Source organism: Salvelinus alpinus, chromosome 5 (genome assembly GCF_045679555.1).
Source record: "Salvelinus alpinus chromosome 5, SLU_Salpinus.1, whole genome shotgun sequence".
In the NCBI taxonomy this organism is placed as follows: domain Eukaryota; kingdom Metazoa; phylum Chordata; class Actinopteri; order Salmoniformes; family Salmonidae; genus Salvelinus; species Salvelinus alpinus.
The window spans coordinates 97,268,336-97,288,849 of record NC_092090.1 but is presented as its reverse complement, the minus strand read 5'-3'; the positions used below and the strand labels follow the sequence as shown (position 1 = coordinate 97,288,849).

Sequence of the window (20,514 nt, the reverse complement as noted above, 5' to 3'; positions counted from 1 at the left end):
TTTACCGAATCATATAAAAACAGAAAACAGAAATACCTTACTTACATAAGTATTTAGACCCTTTGCTATGAGACTCAAAATTGAGCTTGCGTGCATCCTGTTTACATTGATCATCCTTGAGATGTTTCTACAACTTGATTGGAGTCCATCTATGGTAAATTCAATTGATTGGACATGATTTGGAAAGGCACACAACTGTCTATAAAAGATTCCACAGTTGACAGTGCATGTCAGAGCAAAAACCAAGCAATGAGGTCGAAGGAATTGTCCGTTGAGCTCCGAGAGGATTGTGTCGAGGCACAGATCTGAAGAAGGGTACCCAAACAATTCTGCAGCGTTGAAGGTCCCCATGAACACAATGCCCTCCATAATTCTTAAATGGAAGAAGTTTGAAACCAACTATACTTTTTCCTTGAGCTGGTCGCCCGGCCAAACTGAACAATCGGGAGAGAAGGGCCATGGTCAGGAAGGTGACCAAAAACCAAATGGTCACTCTGACAGAGCTCAAGAGTTCCTCTGTGGAGACGGGAAAACTTTCCAGAAGTACAACCATCTTTGCAGCACTCCGCCAATCAGGCCTTTATGCTAGAGTGGCCAGACGGAAGCCACTCCTCAGTAAAAGGCACATGACAGCTGACTTGGAGTTTGCCAAAAGGCACCTAAAGACTCTCAGACCATGAGAAACAAGATTCTCTGCGGGCCTGAATGCCAAGCGTCACGTCTGTAGGAAACCTGGCACCATCCCTACGGTTAAGCATGTTGGTGGCAGCATCATGCTGTGGGGATGTTTTTCGGTGGCAGAGACTAAGAGACTAGTCAGGATCGAGGGAAAGATGAATGAAGCAAAGTAGAGAGAAATCCTTGATGAAAACCTGCTCCAGAGTGCTCAGGACCTCAGACTGAGGTGAAGGTTCACCTTCCAACAGGATAACGACCCTAAGCACACAGCCAAAACAACGCAGGAGTGGCTTCGGGACAAGTCTCTGAATGTCCTTGAGTGACCCAGCCAGAGCCCAGACTTGGACCCAATCAAACATCTCTGGAGAGACCTGAAAATAGTGCAGCAACGCTCCCCATCCAACCTGGCAGAACTTGAGAGGATCTGCAGAGAAGACTGGGAGAAACTCCCCAAATACAGGTGTGCCAAGCTTGCAGCGTCATACCCAAGAAGACTCAAGGCAGTAATTGCTGCCAAAAGTGCTTCAACAAAGTACTGAGTAAAGGGTCTGTATACTTATGTAAATATGATATTTCAGTTTTTTTGTAATTATAAATTAGCAATAATGTTTTTGCTCTCTCATTATGGGGTATTGTGTGTAGATTGATGAGGGGGAAAAAACTATTAAATACATTTTAGGATAAGGTTGTAACGTAACAAAATGTGGAAAAAATCAAGGTGTCTGAATACTTTCTGAAGGAACTGTAAATATATGAGACGTTTTCCTAGTTTAGCTTTTACAGGAGGCTACATGCTACTGTGTGCTGGTCATACAGTGGTATGCAGGTCATTGAGGACTGACCCCTGAACTTGGCGTGTGTTTTGAACTCGATGACCAGGCGGCCATCTTCTCTTATGTAGATCCTGATGATCTGGAGTCTGGCTGACAGAACACTGTCTGTCTGGATGCCTAGTGGACACAGGAACATACCAGTTATACAGAGTTACACAGAAACATACCAGTTATACAGAGTTACACAGGAACATACCAGTTATACAGAGTTACACAGAAACATACCAGTTATACAGAGTTACACAGAAACATACCAGTTAAACAGAGTTACACAGGAACATACCAGTTAAATGGAGTTACACAGAAACATACCAGTTAAACAGAGTTACACAGGAACATACCAGTTAAATGGAGTTACACAGAAACATACCAGTTATACAGAGTTACACAGAAACATACCAGTTAAACAGTTACACAGAAACATACCAGTTAAATGGAGTTACACAGAAACATACCAGTTAAACAGAGTTACACAGGAACATACCAGTTAAATGGAGTTACACAGAAACATACCAGTTAAATGGAGTTACACAGAAACATACCAGTTAAACAGAGTTCCACAGAAACATACCACTTAAATGGATGTACACAGAAACACTACAGTTAAACAGAGTTACATAGAAACACAACAATTCCAAGGAGACACACACACACCTGTCCTCCAGAGCACGGTGTCGTAGAAGAAAGAGAACTCCATTTCAGTGTGGTGTTCCAGAGAGGCCCAGCCCCTGGGAGCTGTTACGTAGATATACGACACGTAGAGAGGAACCTGCACCGTCAGGAACGACTGGGCCGAGTCCCTCACCTGGGGGTGGTGGGGACATAAGACACGACATGAGATCAGATGACATAAGGTGACATGACATGACATACTGTTACACAACATGGCATGATTAATAAGGTGACGCAGCAGCAACAGCTATAGTCAGTCCTAGACTGTTTTGCATACTGTGGTTGGGATGGAAGGATGATTCACAGGGACAAGAGTAGCCATGGTTACAGTAATACTGTTAGGTTCTAATTCTACGGACACCAGGAAACCAAGTTTAAATTCTTCCTAAAGGGTCAATACAGCTGTATCCAGACAACACACGTTTCCACCACCACAAGTTATATATACTCCAACTTAGACACTGTCTACTTCTCTCCAGTCCTTACATCTGTTATGGTCCGACAGGAAGAGGAAGTGATTGGGTAATAAACCATTGTTTCTCACCTTAAGGGAATATGACCTGACCTCAACCCCCATGAGGCTTAATCTAAAGATCTACACCTAAAACATTCCACAGCCATCTGGCTCCAACAGATAACCATTAACTTCTGATGTTAAAACCCAGTCTCTATCACTCCTCAGATACCATTAACTTCTGATGTTAAAACCCAGTCTCTATCACTCCTCAGATACCATTAACTTCTGATGTTAAAACCCAGTCTCTATCACTCCTCAGATACCATTAACTTCTGATGTTAAAACCCCAGTCTCTATCACTCCTCAGATACCATTAACTTCTGATGTTAAAACCCAGTCTCTATCACTCCTCAGATACTATACTGCTGATGTTAAAACCCCAGTCTCTATCACTCCTCAGATACCATTAACTTCTGATGTTAAAACCCAGTCTCTATCACTCCTCAGATACTATACTGCTGATGTTAAAACCCAGTCTCTATCACTCCTCAGATACCATTAACTTCTGATGTTAAAACCCAGTCTCTATCACTCCTCAGATACTATACTGCTGATGTTAAAACCCAGTCTCTATCACTCCTCAGATACCATTAACTTCTGATGTTAAAACCCAGTCTCTATCACTCCTCAGATACTATACTGCTGATGTTAAAACCCAGTCTCTATCACTCCTCAGATACCATTAACTTCTGATGTTAAAACCCAGTCTCTATCACTCCTCAGATACCATTAACTTCTGATGTTAAAACCCAGTCTCTATCACTCCTCAGATACTATACTGCTGATGTTAAAACCCAGTCTCTATCACTCCTCAGATACCATTAACTTCTGATGTTAAAACCCAGTCTCTATCACTCCTCAGATACTATACTGCTGATGTTAAAACCCCAGTCTCTATCACTCCTCAGATACCATTAACTTCTGATGTTAAAACCCAGTCTCTATCACTCCTCAGATACCATTAACTTCTGATGTTAAAACCCAGTCTCTATCACTCCTCAGATACTATACTGCTGATGTTAAAACCCCAGTCTCTATCACTCCTCAGATACCATTAACTTCTGATGTTAAAACCCAGTCTCTATCACTCCTCAGATACTATACTGCTGATGTTAAAACCCAGTCTCTATCACTCCTCAGATACTATACTGCTGATGTTAAAACCCAGTCTCTATCACTCCTCAGATACTATACTGCTGATGTTAAAACCCCAGTCTCTATCACTCCTCAGATACTATACTGCTGATGTTAAAACCCCAGTCTCTATCACTCCTCAGATACTATACTGCTGATGTTAAAACCCAGTCTCTATCACTCCTCAGATACTATACTTCTGATGTTAAAACCCAGTCTCTATCACTCCTCAGATACTATACTGCTGATGTTAAAACCCCAGTCTCTATCACTCCTCAGATACTATACTGCTGATGTTAAAACCCCAGTCTCTATCACTCCTCAGATACCATTAACTTCTGATGTTAAAACCCAGTCTCTATCACTCCTCAGATACTATACTGCTGATGTTAAAACCCAGTCTCTATCACTCCTCAGATACTATACTGCTGATGTTAAAACCCCAGTCTCTATCACTCCTCAGATACTATACTGCTGATGTTAAAACCCAGTCTCTATCACTCCTCAGATACTATACTGCTGATGTTAAAACCCAGTCTCTATCACTCCTCAGATACCATTAACTTCTGATGTTAAAACCCAGTCTCTATCACTCCTCAGATACTATACTGCTGATGTTAAAACCCCAGTCTCTATCACTCCTCAGATACTATACTGCTGATGTTAAAACCCCAGTCTCTATCACTCCTCAGATACTATACTGCTGATGTTAAAACCCCAGTCTCTATCACTCCTCAGATACTATACTGCTGATGTTAAAACCCAGTCTCTATCACTCCTCAGATACTATACTGCTGATGTTAAAACCCAGTCTCTATCACTCCTCAGATACTATACTTCTGATGTTAAACCCCAGTCTCTATCACTCCTCAGATACTATACTTCTGATGTTAAACCCCAGTCTCTATCACTCCTCAGATACTATACTTCTGATGTTAAAACCCAGTCTCTATCACTCCTCAGATACTATACTGCTGATGTTAAAACCCCAGTCTCTATCACTCCTCAGATACTATACTTCTGATGTTAAAACCCAGTCTCTATCACTCCTCAGATACCATTAACTTCTGATGTTAAAACCCAGTCTCTATCACTCCTCAGATACTATACTGCTGATGTTAAAACCCAGTCTCTATCACTCCTCAGATACCATTAACTTCTGATGTTAAAACCCAGTCTCTATCACTCCTCAGATACTATACTGCTGATGTTAAAACCCCAGTCTCTATCACTCCTCAGATACTATACTGCTGATGTTAAAACCCAGTCTCTATCACTCCTCAGATACTATACTGCTGATGTTAAAACCCCAGTCTCTATCACTCCTCAGATACTATACTGCTGATGTTAAAACCCCAGTCTCTATCACTCCTCAGATACTATACTTCTGATGTTAAAACCCAGTCTCTATCACTCCTCAGATACTATACTGCTGATGTTAAAACCCAGTCTCTATCACTCCTCAGATACCATTAACTTCTGATGTTAAAACCCAGTCTCTATCACTCCTCAGATACTATACTGCTGATGTTAAAACCCCAGTCTCTATCACTCCTCAGATACCATTAACTTCTGATGTTAAAACCCAGTCTCTATCACTCCTCAGATACTATACTGCTGATGTTAAAACCCAGTCTCTATCACTCCTCAGATACTATACTGCTGATGTTAAAACCCCAGTCTCTATCACTCCTCAGATACTATACTGCTGATGTTAAAACCCAGTCTCTATCACTCCTCAGATACTATACTGCTGATGTTAAAACCCAGTCTCTATCACTCCTCAGATACCATTAACTTCTGATGTTAAAACCCAGTCTCTATCACTCCTCAGATACTATACTGCTGATGTTAAAACCCCAGTCTCTATCACTCCTCAGATACTATACTGCTGATGTTAAAACCCAGTCTCTATCACTCCTCAGATAATATACTGCTGATGTTAAAACCCCAGTCTCTATCACTCCTCAGATACTATACTGCTGATGTTAAAACCCAGTCTCTATCACTCCTCAGATACTATACTGCTGATGTTAAAACCCAGTCTCTATCACTCCTCAGATACTATACTTCTGATGTTAAACCCCAGTCTCTATCACTCCTCAGATACTATACTTCTGATGTTAAAACCCAGTCTCTATCACTCCTCAGATACTATACTGCTGATGTTAAAACCCCAGTCTCTATCACTCCTCAGATACTATACTGCTGATGTTAAAACCCCAGTCTCTATCACTCCTCAGATACTATACTTCTGATGTTAAAACCCAGTCTCTATCACTCCTCAGATACCATTAACTTCTGATGTTAAAACCCAGTCTCTATCACTCCTCAGATACTATACTGCTGATGTTAAAACCCAGTCTCTATCACTCCTCAGATACTATACTGCTGATGTTAAAACCCAGTCTCTATCACTCCTCAGATACCATTAACTTCTGATGTTAAAACCCAGTCTCTATCACTCCTCAGATACTATACTGCTGATGTTAAAACCCCAGTCTCTATCACTCCTCAGATACTATACTGCTGATGTTAAAACCCAGTCTCTATCACTCCTCAGATACTATACTTCTGATGTTAAACCCCAGTCTCTATCACTCCTCAGATACTATACTTCTGATGTTAAAACCCAGTCTCTATCACTCCTCAGATACTATACTGCTGATGTTAAAACCCCAGTCTCTATCACTCCTCAGATACTATACTGCTGATGTTAAAACCCAGTCTCTATCACTCCTCAGATACTATACTTCTGATGTTAAAACCCCAGTCTCTATCACTCCTCAGATACTATACTTCTGAGTGTAACAATGTTCCAAGTTTAACCCAGAATCTAACAATACAAACGGTGATCACATCACTGAATGTGGACCTGATAACACTGTGGACCTGATAACTCTGTGGACCTGATAACAATGTGGACCTGATAACAATGTGGACCTGATGACAATGTGGACCTGATGACAATGTGGACCTGATGACAATGTGGACCTGATGACAATGTGGACCTGATGACAATGTGGACCTGATAACTCTGTGGACCTGATAACACTGTGGACCTGATAACACTGTGGACCTGATAACACTGTGGACCTGATAACTCTGTGGACCTGATGACACTGTGGACCTGATGACACTGTGGACCTGATAACTCTGTGGACCTGATAACACTGTGGACCTGATAACACTGTGGACCTGATAACTCTGTGGACCTGATAACACTGTGGACCTGATAACACTGTGGACCTGATAACTCTGTGGAACTGATAACTCTGTGGACCTGATAACTCTGTGGAACTGATAACGCTGTGGAACTGATAACTCTGTGGACCTGATAACTCTGTGGAACTGATAACGCTGTGGAACTGATAACGCTGTGGAACTGATAACTCTGTGGAACTGATAACTCTGTGGAACTGATAACGCTGTGGACCTGATAACACTGTGGACCTGATAACACTGTGGACCTGATAACACTGTGGACCTGATAACTCTGTGGACCTGATAACACTGTGGACCTGATAACACTGTGGACCTGATAACTCTGTGGACCTGATAACACTGTGGACCTGATGACAATGTGGACCTGATAACTCTGTGGAACTGATAACTCTGTGGACCTGATAACTCTGTGGAACTGATAACGCTGTGGACCTGATAACACTGTGGACCTGATAACACTGTGGACCTGATAACTCTGTGGACCTGATAACACTGTGGACCTGATGACAATGTGGACCTGATAACTCTGTGGAACTGATAACTCTGTGGACCTGATAACTCTGTGGACCTGATAACTCTGTGGACCTGATAACTCTGTGGACCTGATAACTCTGTGGACCTGATAACACTGTGGATATCTGTGAGAAGATTATGTTCACTAGTCACGGTAGATTTTATTCAAGCATTTAATAATGGAAATAAACTGTGTAAATGCAGAGTACAGCGAACAAAATGATAACCCACTAGAGAGGGTATGGTATCTGAACTAGAGGGAGTCTCATACCTGGAAGTCGGCTGTGACATGATAACCCACTAGAGATGGTATGGTATCTGAACTAGAGGGAGTCTCATACCTGGAAGTCAGCAGTGACATGATAACCCACTAGAGAGGGTATGGTATCTGAACTACAGGGAGTCTCATACCTGGAAGTCGGCTGTGACATGATAACCCACTAGAGATGGTATGGTATCTGAACTAGAGGGAGTCTCATACCTGGAAGTTGGCTGTGACATGATAACCCACTAGAAGAGGGTATGGTATCTGAACTACAGGGAGTCTCATACCTGGAAGTCGGCTGTGACATGATAACCCACTAGAGATGGTATGGTATCTGAACTAGAGGGAGTCTCATACCTGGAAGTTGACTGTGACATGATAACCCACTAGAAGAGGGTATGGTATCTGAACTAGAGGGAGTCTCATACCTGGAAGTCGGCAGTGACATGTTAACCCACTGGAGAGGGTATGGTATCTGAACTAGAGGGAGTCTCATACCTGGAAGTCAGCTGTGACATGATAACCCACTAGAGAGGGTATGGTATCTGAACTACAGGGAGTCTCATACCTGGAAGTCGGCTGTGACATGATAACCCACTGGAGAGGGTATGGTATCTGAACTACAGGGAGTCTCATACCTGGAAGTCAGCTGTGACATGTTAACCCACTAGAGAGGGTATGGTATCTGAACTACAGGGAGTCTCATACCTGGAAGTCAGCTGTGACATGATAACCCACTAGAGAGGGTATGGTATCTGAACTACAGGGAGTCTCATACCTGGAAGTCAGCTGTGACATGATAACCCACTAGAGAGGGTATGGTATCTGAACTACAGGGAGTCTCATACCTGGAAGTCGGCAGTGACGGAGCCTCCACAGACGTCTATGAGTTCCGTCATGTCGTAGTAGGCATCAAAGGTCCAGATACAGCTCTTCAGGTTGAGGTGATTGTACAGCTGGATGCTCTGAGCCTCTCGGACACTGGGGTTGAACTGGTAGGGTCTGTCATAACCCGGACCCAGAGAGATACTGTCATACTGCACATCATCCAGGAAACCTGTCTCTGAAACACACACACAGAGAGAGGACAGAGACACACAGAGAAAGAAGACAGAGACAGACAGAGAAGACAGAGACACATAGAGAGAGGACAGAGACACACAGAGAGAGGACAGAGACACACAGAGAGAGGACAGAGACACACAGACAAGACAGAGACACACAGGGAGAGAGGACAGAGACACACAGAGAAGACAGAGACACACAGGGAGAGGACAGAGACACACATAGATAACAGAGACACACAGGGAGAGAGGACAGAGACACACAGGGAGAGAGGACAGAGACACACAGGGAGAGAGGACAGAGACACACAGGGAGAGAGGACAGAGACACACAGAGAAAGAAGACAGAGACACACAGAGAGAGGACAGAGACACACAGAGAGAGGACAGAGACACACAGAGAGAGGACAGAGACACACAGAGAAGACAGAGACACACAGGGAGAGAAGACAGAGACACACAGGGAGAGAGGACAGAGACACACAGAGAGGACAGAGACACACAGAGAGATAGGACAGAGACACACAGAGAGATAGGACAGAGACACACAGGGAGAGAGGACAGAGACACACAGGGAGAGAGGACAGAGACACACAGGGAGAGAGGACAGAGACACACAGACAAGACAGAGACACACAGAGACACACATAGAGAGGACAGAGACACACAGAGAGAGGACAGAGACACACAGAGAGGACAGAGACACACAGAGAGAGGACAGAGACACACAGAGAGAGGACAGAGACACACAGAGAGGACAGAGACACACAGAGAGGACAGAGACACACAGAGAGGACAGAGACACACAGATAGGACAGAGACACACAGAGAGACATACAGACACACAGAGAGGACACGTCAAATACTTTGTTAGAGGAAGGGTGTTTATAATTTGTTGTAAGAGTGTGTGTATGCGTGTGTATATGTGTGCATGAGTGTGTGTGTGTGTGTTTATGTGCCATGTGTCTGATGTAACACACGTTAGAGCGTCTGCGTGTGTCCTTACCGGAGACCCCCTGCAGGTCTTTGAGAGTGACCAGGTTTGAACAGACGTGCTGTTGTCTGTAGATGGACTCTGACAGCAGGAAGAGCAGGTTGTGGAGGGGCATGCTGGACACTAGGGGCAGCATACCGTCCTGGTGGGGGATCTGCACCGAGATGTGGATACTACAGAAGGAAAAGACAACACAAGGTTAGTGTTATAAAACTATTATAGACCATATGGAGGTGTTCTAGAACTATTATAGACCATATGGAGGTGTTCTAGAACTATTATAGACCATATGGAGGTGTTCTAGAACTATTATAGACCATATGGAGGTGTTCTAGAACTATTATAGACCATATGGAGGTGTTCTAGAACTATTATAGACCATATGGAGGTGTTCTAGAACTATTATAGACCATATGGAGGTGTTCTAGAACTATTATAGACCATATGGAGGTGTTCTAGAACTATTATAGACCATATGGAGGTGTTCTAGAACTATTATAGACCATATGGAGGTGTTCTAGAACTATTATAGACCATATGGAGGTGTTCTAGAACTATTATAGACCATATGGAGGTGTTCTAGAACTATTATAGACCATATGGAGGTGTTCTAGAACTATTATAGACCATATGGAGGTGTTCTAGAACTATTATAGACCATATGGAGGTGTTCTAGAACTATTATAGACCATATGGAGGTGTTCTAGAACTATTATAGACCATATGGAGGTGTTCTAGAACTATTATAAACCATATAGAGGTGTTCTAGAACTATTATAGACCATATGGAGGTGTTCTAGAACTATTATAGACCATATAGAGGTGTTCTAGAACTATTATAGACCATATGGAGGTGTTCTAGAACTATTATAGACCATATGGAGGTGTTCTAGAACTATTATAGACCATATGGAGGTGTTCTAGAACTATTATATACCATATGGAGGTGTTCTAGAACTATTATAGACCATATGGAGGTGTTCTAGAACTATTATAGACCATATGGAGGTGTTCTAGAACTAGTATAGACCATATGGAGGTGTTCTAGAACTATTATAGACCATATGGAGGTGTTCTACTATTATAGACCATATGGAGGTGTTCTAGAACTATTATAGACCATATGGAGATGTTCTAGAACTATTATAGACCATATGGAGGTGTTCTAGAACTATTATAGACCATATGGAGGTGTTCTAGAACTATTATAGACCATATGGAGGTGTTCTAGAACTATTATAGACCATATGGAGGTGTTCTAGAACTATTATAGACCATATGGAGGTGTTCTAGAACTATTATAGACCATATGGAGGTGTTCTAGAACTATTATAGACCATATTATAGACCATATGGAGGTGTTCTAGAACTATTATAGACCGTATGGAGGTGTTCTAGAACTATTATAGACCACATGGAGGTGTTCTAGAACTATTATAGACCATATGGAGGTGTTCTAGAACTATTATAGACCATATGGAGGTGTTCTAGAACTATTATAGACCATATAGAGGTGTTCTAGAACTATTATAGACCATATGGAGGTGTTCTAGAACTATTATAGACCATATGGAGGTGTTCTAGAACTATTATAGACCATATGGAGGTGTTCTAGAACTATTATATACCATATGGAGGTGTTCTAGAACTATTATAGACCATATGGAGGTGTTCTAGAACTATTATAGACCATATGGAGGTGTTCTAGAACTAGTATAGACCATATGGAGGTGTTCTAGAACTATTATAGACCATATGGAGGTGTTCTACTATTATAGACCATATGGAGGTGTTCTAGAACTATTATAGACCATATGGAGATGTTCTAGAACTATTATAGACCATATGGAGGTGTTCTAGAACTATTATAGACCATATGGAGGTGTTCTAGAACTATTATAGACCATATGGAGGTGTTCTAGAACTATTATAGACCATATGGAGGTGTTCTAGAACTATTATAGACCATATTATAGACCATATGGAGGTGTTCTAGAACTATTATAGACCATATGGAGGTGTTCTAGAACTATTATAGACCATATGGAGGTGTTCTAGAACTATTATAGACCATATGGAGGTGTTCTAGAACTATTATAGACCATATGGAGGTGTTCTAGAACTATTATAGACCATATTATAGACCATATGGAGGTGTTCTAGAACTATTATAGACCGTATGGAGGTGTTCTAGAACTATTATAGACCACATGGAGGTGTTCTAGAACTATTATAGACCATATGGAGGTGTTCTAGAACTATTATAGACCATATTATAGACCATATGGAGGTGTTATAGTACTATTATAGACCACATGGAGGTGTTCTAGAACTATTATAGACCATATGGAGGTGTTCTAGAACTAGTATAGACCATATGGAGGTGTTCTAGAACTATTATAGACCATATGGAGGTGTTCTAGAACTATTATAGACCATATGGAGGTGTTCTAGAACTATTATAGACCACATGGAGGTGTTCTAGAACTATTATAGACCATATGGAGGTGTTCTAGAACTATTATAGACCATATGGAGGTGTTCTAGAACTATTATAGACCATATGGAGGTGTTCTAGAACTATTATAGACCATATGGAGGTGTTCTAGAACTATTATAGACCATATGGAGGTGTTCTAGAACTAGTATAGACCATATGGAGGTGTTCTAGAACTATTATAGACCATATGGAGGTGTTCTAGAACTATTATAGACCATATGGAGGTGTTCTAGAACTATTATAGACCATATGGAGGTGTTCTAGAACTATTATAGACCATATTATAGACCATATGGAGGTGTTATAGTACTATTATAGACCACATGGAGGTGTTCTAGAACTATTATAGACCATATGGAGGTGTTCTAGAACTAGTATAGACCATATGGAGGTGTTCTAGAACTATTATAGACCATATGGAGGTGTTCTAGAACTATTATAGACCATATGGAGGTGTTCTAGAACTATTATAGACCATATGGAGGTGTTCTAGAACTATTATAGACCATATGGAGGTGTTCTAGAACTATTATAGACCATATGGAGGTGTTCTAGAACTATTATAGACCATATGGAGTTGTTTTCCCGCTATTATATTCAGGTAAATAAACAGTCTGATAAATAAAAGTATACAAAATAAGATGAAGGTGCAGGTACAGCCTACTATCTCAAAATAATGTTGTGATATACCATCAAAAATAAAATCCAGATATGTAACCGTATCGATTTCCCCCATCACTATTTGTGTATGTACATGCGTGCCTGTGTGAGTGCCTGTGTGTATGTGTGTATGTGTGTATGTTTACTTGTGTGAATGCCTCCCTGCTCACCGGTTCGGATGCCTCTTGTGTTTGACGTCCAGGTACTTCAGCGTGGCGATGAACGACTGGGCCTGGAAACCTCTGGCGGTTCCCGTGGTAACGGGGGTGTGGCAGATGGAACACTCGGTGCCGATGGTTGCTATGTTACTCCTCAGGGGTGTTCCAAGATGGCCGGACTTGTCCCGGGCCTGAGCCACACAGCGTACATGGAATCGCCGAGAGAAATAGATACTGTCCAGGACCTGTTGATTAAATACAGACAGTCAATCAATCTTCATCAGCAATCTTCATCATCAATCATGCATGTGGAACCACCAGTTGTAGCTCATACACAGAAGCCCGGGACACACAACAAACAGAACTCTCTCTTCACACACAACAAACAGAACTTCTACATTCTACTCACAACTTCCAATCCGTACTCACTTTATGGTTAATATACTAATAATACTTCTACTGCTGTTACCGCTACCGCTTCCGCTACCGCTTCCGCTACTGCTGTTACCGCTTCCGCTGTTACCGCTGCCGCTACCGCTGTTACCGCTGCCGCTACCGATACTGCCGCTACTGCCGCTACTGCCTCCTCCTCCTCCTCCTCCTCCTCCTCCTCCTCCTCCTCCTACTACTACTACTACTACTACTACCACTACTCACCATATGGTTAACACCAGTATAGGGTGTGGTATCAGTGACGGTCTCGAAGGGTGACCTGGCCCCGTTGGTGTCGGTAGGGGCAGCCACCTCCCAGGAGAAGTGAACAGAGGTCTGGTTGATGCCTGCCTCGTCGCAGCGCTCCCTCATCACAGAGTATTTGGGGTAGTGGGGGTCACAGGGCGTCACACACACCAGGGGGTAACCGGGCGACGGCTGCTTCTTACTGCCCTCCCTGGACACCTCAGCCACGTTATCATAGTCTGACAGAGATACCACCTGGGGGAGTGACAGTGAGGTTAAAGTTCATAGTTCCATTTTGATGAAAGACAGTTAGCTGTCAGAGAGCACTGACAGAATCATTACAAGTCAATCTCAAGATAGGATTCATCTCAGAAAACATGCTACAATCTTTAAAGAATTCATTTACAATTTCAATTTACAACTTTACATGAGGTCATTTTACCTGAATGATTTTGTAATAAGCATAATACTAAACCATTTCCATTTAAATGTGAATGAGCCATGTGCCTTACAATAGGCGTGGCCGGAAGGATGAGACTCCCCGCAGCTTCCTGGTCCAGGATGGTGACTGTTGCCGTGGTGATCTCTCCAAGCACCGCCTCCACTGGGTCGTCAGGACCGAGGACCAATGAGAAGGACTCGTGCCACTCTCTGTCCTCATTGGACAGAATCTCCACATTGAACATGATGTGGTCCATGCCTTTATGGATAGATAAAAAAATAAAAAGTTGAGTCATGTTTACTTATGTGATGTAACATCCTTCAATCATGTAAAAACATATTCCATTTCCTGTCAAAATCCCTTTGAAACTGGGGTGACTAAAAATGCACAGCACCAAGTCTGAACAATCACTAAAGAGCAGTGTGATTGGCTATGAAGTTCTTGTAGACAGATGTACTTCACTACCCATAATGCTCCTCCTCATTAAGTCTTACTGACCAGGGTTGAACTTGAGGACTCTGCTCTTGGGGTTGTAGTCCACTCCGGACTGGGCTGACCCGTCCCGGGTGCTGCATCGGACCTTGGAGGTGCGGTCCTGGTCTCCTGTTCTGACCACCTTGATGTGAAGCACCTGGATGCCGTCTGGCCCGGGTGGCTCCCGCACCTGGTACGACGTCTGCTCAAACTTTATGGTGGGGGCTGGAGTGGTGCAATATCAATGTTCACTTTATAATGAACATGTGAAATTAAACATACAATTCATTTTTTACAGTGACTGGGCTTTTTTCTATGTAAAAGTATGACATGTTTGCAATTTCTGTTTGTAATGTCTTACAATGTCATTACCTTATACAATACATGACATACAATACAAACTATCAACAGTTTCTGTTTGTAATGTCTTACAATGTCATTACCTTATACAATACATGACATACAATACAAACTATCAACAGTTTCTGTTTGTAATGTCTTACAATGTCTTTACCTTATACAATACATTACATACAATACAAACTATCAACAGCCAGTCTCCCACTCAATTCATATGTAAACAACCTGTTATAAAAAAAGAGAAGCACTGAGATGAGGGAAACCTGTGCGCTTCTTACCGTCCTCGGCGTTAGTGATGGTTACCGTGACCACGCCGCTAACTCCCACCATGGCTCCACTCCAGTGGTCCCCAAGCGGCGTCCCAAGATGCACCTGGAACTCCTCCTCAGGCTCGAACACAGAGTCGTCGTTGATGTGCACTGTGCAGTTCTTGACCTGGACCATCATCATCATCATCATCATCATCAGCATAACATCAAAGCCAATTGTATTGGTCTGGTAGGGCTCTATACAGAGTTTTTTAACACATTTTAACACAGCACTATATGTACCAACTATTATAACACCATTCCTGTGAAGAATCTCTGTGGGCTTGATAAAGAACCTACCTTCTCTCCCTTGAGGAAGGCGATACGTGAGTCGTCTGCGTTCCTCCTCTCCTCGAAGTCGTCCGTGACCCTGGCAGACATGGTGCGCGTGAAGCAGAGGACAGAGGACTTGACCGTCAGGTCTCCCGTTCTAACGATGGGGATGTCCAGCACGCCCTCCTTCTCGGTCACCTTGTACGCCGTCTTCTCAAACTGCATGCTGGGAACTGGGAGGAGGGAATTGTGGGAAAATGAATGGGGATTTGAAGTACTGTACAATAAAACTTACAATTTCAGAAGGAGTTCAACTGCTTCCAGGAGACTGTGATCTAGATGTGACTTTTATTTAGTCTTTGCTGGGAGTCCCTGGGTCGCCGGTTTACCTGTGCGTGGGTTGCTGGGCAACAAAAGTTAGAAAACCTCTGCTCTAGAAGACAGGTGTGTGTGTGTGTAGGGGTGTACGTACGGTCCAAGGTATCAGTGATGACCACGGAGGCTTGGAAAGGTTCCAGAAGAACGGCCCCATGAGGGGAGGAGAGGAACACTACAAAGGACTCAGCCCCCTCCATGGCTGGGTTCTGAATGTCATCCATGATGGTCAGACTGCACGTCTGGGGTGAGAGAGGGAGAGGGAGAGAGAGAGAGAGAGAGAAAGAGAGAGAGAGAGAGAGAGAGAGAGAGAGAGAGAGAGAGAGAGAGAGAGAGAGAGAGAGAGAGAGAGAGAGAGAGAGAGAGAAAGAGAGAGAGAGACAGAGAGAGAGAGAGAGAGTAAGAGAGAGACAGAGAGAGAGAGAGAGAGAGAGAGACAGAGATAGAGATAGAGAAAGAGAGAGAGAGAGAGAGAGAGAGAGAGAGAGAGAGAGAGAGAGAGAGAGAGAGAGAGAGAGAGAGATAGAGAGAGAGAGAGAGAGAGAGAGAGAGAGAGAGAGAGAGAGAGAGAGAGAGAGAGAGAGAGAGAGAGAGAGAGAGAGAGAGAGAGAGAGAGAGAGAGAGAGAGAGAGAGAGAGAGAGAGAGAGAGAGAGAGAGAGAGAGAGAGAGAGAGAGAGAGAGAGAGAGAGAGAGGAAAGAGACGGACCATGACACTAAATTCCTACTCTCAATACAAAAAGCAACACACGACTAAAATCTTTTTGAAAAATTATTACATCGCTGACATTGGTATTTTAGACGATAAAACAATTTAAAAAATGGTAATTTTCTTTACCTCCAAAGTCTTTCCGGCTTTGAACTCCACCTTCCTGGAGGAGGGGATGTAGTCGACCCCGGGGGTGGCGGAGGGGGGGTCAGAGGGGCGCGTGGCGCACCACACAGATGTCACTGACGACAGGTCACTGCCCTGACGCAGCACTGGGATCTCGATGGTGCCTGGAGATCAAGGGTCAGAGGTTAGAGGGTGTTAGGTCAGAGGTCAGAGTTATACTTCCTGTTCTCCAATGGTTCATTCAAGCGATGATATACAGTATATTGATTGTTGAAGAATTGAATGTAGAAATGTGACCGTTTAACTCTAGCATAGCGCCAAATCTGAGATCGTAGATTGTAAAGTCACCAGATATACAACTATCCTCAGTCACACTGTTACTGCATATAGACTGCTTAATAACTGCTTATTAGCCTTTATAACCTGCTGTGAGCCTATATAATGCATTATGAGCTCTCACCGGCGTCCTCGCTGAACGTAAACGTAGCGTTGCCCAGGGATACCGTCAAAGCATCATTTGGTCCGTGGATAACCACCAGCGCCACGCTGACATCACCCACACGGGTGTTATCCGAGGCGTCCGATAGGTGGAGCTCAAACTCCTCGGAGAGTTCGTATTCGCTGTCGTCGATGAGCTTGACGTCGCAGGTGGACATGGAGACGCCGGGGCCGAAGATGACCCTGCTGTCAACAGTCATACCTCGACTCTTATAGTCAGACCCAGACTCCAGGCCGTGTGGACTGCTACCCTTAGCTGACTTAGGAACCGTGTAACAGAGAGCTGAGACCGTACTGCTGGTGTCACCTGGAGGGAGAGAGATGGAGGAAAGACTGTTTGTGAAAGGGAAAGGAAAGGGTGATACCTAGTCAGTTGTACAACTGAATGCATTGAACTGAAATGTGTCTTCCACATTTAACCCAACCCCTCTGAATCAGAGACGTGCGGGGGGGGCTGCCTTACTCGACATCCACGGGTTGTCAGGTGCAGAACGACAGATTTTTACCTCGTCAGTTCGGGGATTCAAACTAGCGACCTTCCGGTTACTGTCCCAACGCTCTAACCACTAGGCACCCTGCCACACCCTGGATGGGGGTCTGAAGGATTGGACTATCACTGCACTACGCAGCACTACTGGAAGGCACAGGTCAAATCAAATCAAAATGTATTGGTCACATACACATGGTTAGCAGATGTTAATGCGAGTGTAGAGAAATGCTTATATTTGTTGGAGTGATAGGCTACTAGCAGTCTCCTCCTCAATTACCTCTTGATGGGGTCAGGGTCGGGGTTGGGGTCAGGGACGGGGTCAGGGACGGAGTCAGGGTTGGGTCAGGGACGGGGTCAGGGTTGGGGTCAGGTTTGGGGTAGAGTTAATGATAGTGTAATGGTTACTAATACCTTTGCTCTCTATAGGGGCGTCTATAGGGTTAATACCTTTGCTCTCTATAGGAGCGTCTATAGGGTTAATACCTTTCCTCTCTATAGGGTTAATACCTTTCCTCTCTATAGGAGCGTCTATAGGGTTAATTCCTTTCCTCTCTATAGGGTTAATACCTTTCCTCTCTATAGGGTTAATACCTTTCCTCTCTATAGGGGCGTCTATAGGGTTAATACCTTTCCTCTCTATAGGGTTAATACCGTTCCTCTCTATAGGAGCGTCTATAGGGTTAATTCCTTTCCTCTCTATAGGAGCGTCTATAGGGTTAATACCTTTCCCCTCTATAGGAGCGTCTATAGGGTTAATACCTTTCCTCTCTATAGGGTTAATACCTTTCCCCTCTATAGGGTTAATTCCTTTCCTCTCTATAGGAGCGTCTATAGGGTTAATACCTTTCCTCTCTATAGGGTTAATACCTTTCCTCTCTATAGGAGCATCTATAGGGTTAATTCCTTTCCTCTCTATAGGGTTAATACCTTTCCTCTCTATAGGAGCGTCTATAGGGTTAATTCCTTTCCTCTCTATAGGAGCGTCTATAGGGTTAATTCCTTTCCTCTCTATAGGGGCGTCTATAGGGTTAATTCCTTTCCTCTCTATAGGGTTAATACCTTTCCTCTCTATAGGAGCGTGTATAAACCCGGTACTCTCGTTGACGTGGTAGGTCTTCTTGTCAAACTGCAGCGTGGGTTCGTCCTCTGTGTCGTTGATGTTGACGCTGGCGCGGGTCACCTGACCCAGGAGGGCGTAGACAGGCATGCTCAGCTCCACCTGGAAACTCTCCATGCCCTCAAACACCTTGTCGTCCTGGATCACTACGGTACACACCTTTGTGTCCTCACGCTCGTCAAACTGGACCTGGGGGGGAGGAGGAGATGGGAGGTTAGAGATGTTGTTACGGGTGTAGTACAAATATGAGAAGAGGAGAGGAGGGGAGAACAGAGGAGAGAGAAGAGAAGAGGAGAGAAGAGGAGAGGCGAGGAGAGGCGAGGAGAGGAGGGGAGAACAGAGGAGAGAGTAGAGGAGAAGGGGAGAGAAGAGAAGAGGAGAGAAGAGAAGAGGAGAGGTGATGAGAGGCGAGGCGAGGCGAGGAGAGGCGAGGAGAGGAGAGGAGAGAGTATTCCAACAACTATTTCCCAGGCTTTGCTACAAAAAGAGAATATGTTGTCATTAACTTGCCTGGTTAAATCAAATCACAGTACCTGTCCAGCGTACTCCACGTAGTCGTGCTGTCCGGGGCGAGAGCCCACACTGGAGGTAGAGGTGGCAGTGCCCTGCTCCGTACGACACAGCACGATGGCATACTGGTTCAGGTTACCCGTCCTCTTCACTGTGACCGACACCGTGCCAGCCTTCTCACTCACATTGTAGCTGTGAGGGGCACAGAGGGCATCACAGGGCATCAGAGGGCATCAGAGGGCATTAGAGGGCATCAGAGCGCATCAGAGAGCATCAGTTACATGAAGAGAGACAAACAGCTTTGAGAGATACAATTACAGTATAATTGCCTCAAATAGACTTTGTGGCAATGAGAGGAGAGAATTGTATAGAACTGTTGCCAGAAGCTGCAAACCCATGAAGATGTATGGAAGTCTCAACCATATACAGGGACCCAGAGTTTTTCATGATTGTGTGAGTTAATCCAATAAGCGCCACGAGTTTTCCCCATTCCGTTTACATTATCCAGACTTACAGTTAACGTATTCATCTTTAAGACAGCAAGGTGGGACCAACCACATACTGTATCACAGTCATAGTAAATACATTTTTCCCTCAATAATCAGCTGAGTTAGAGGTTGTAGGGGAAGTCAAGGGAGAGTTCCAGTCAGAAACCCGGGGAAGATAACACGCTGGGCCCTACTTGTTCCAGCTGGCTGTGTCTCTCACCTCCTGTGTTGGAAGCTGACGAGGGACCACTGGATATGGAAGAGGTTATCAGAGACAACGTTGGGCTTGGTGTCCTTCACCAGGAACGTAAAGTTGTCCACGGTCTCTGTCACGCTGTCTTCATGGAGCACGTAGCGGATCAAGCCCAGGTTAACGTCAGCTGGAGGGGGACCAAGTTACCACAATGTTAAAAACAACGTAGACCAACGTTAGTACAACGTTCGCACAACGTAGA

The 20,514-nt window shown here is 43.9% G+C and overlaps 1 protein-coding gene across 1 annotated transcript in view; it reads right to left on the bottom strand.

Annotated features, from left to right (window-relative positions):
* Positions 1 to 20,514, bottom strand: part of LOC139575377 (extracellular matrix organizing protein FRAS1-like) — a 370,048-nt gene that overhangs the window by 41,015 nt on the left and 308,519 nt on the right. The window contains exons 53-68 of the mRNA XM_071400291.1: positions 20,280 to 20,439; positions 19,595 to 19,763; positions 19,004 to 19,250; positions 17,417 to 17,761; positions 16,960 to 17,120; positions 16,221 to 16,365; positions 15,776 to 15,981; positions 15,446 to 15,602; positions 14,832 to 15,032; positions 14,404 to 14,591; positions 13,871 to 14,146; positions 13,226 to 13,458; positions 9,908 to 10,068; positions 8,686 to 8,900; positions 2,166 to 2,316; positions 1,477 to 1,628 (exon numbers count right to left, since the gene is read on the bottom strand). Coding sequence (XP_071256392.1) covers positions 1,477 to 1,628; positions 2,166 to 2,316; positions 8,686 to 8,900; positions 9,908 to 10,068; positions 13,226 to 13,458; positions 13,871 to 14,146; positions 14,404 to 14,591; positions 14,832 to 15,032; positions 15,446 to 15,602; positions 15,776 to 15,981; positions 16,221 to 16,365; positions 16,960 to 17,120; positions 17,417 to 17,761; positions 19,004 to 19,250; positions 19,595 to 19,763; positions 20,280 to 20,439 — 3,167 coding nt within the window. The remainder of the gene's footprint in view (positions 1 to 1,476; positions 1,629 to 2,165; positions 2,317 to 8,685; positions 8,901 to 9,907; positions 10,069 to 13,225; positions 13,459 to 13,870; positions 14,147 to 14,403; positions 14,592 to 14,831; positions 15,033 to 15,445; positions 15,603 to 15,775; positions 15,982 to 16,220; positions 16,366 to 16,959; positions 17,121 to 17,416; positions 17,762 to 19,003; positions 19,251 to 19,594; positions 19,764 to 20,279; positions 20,440 to 20,514) is intronic.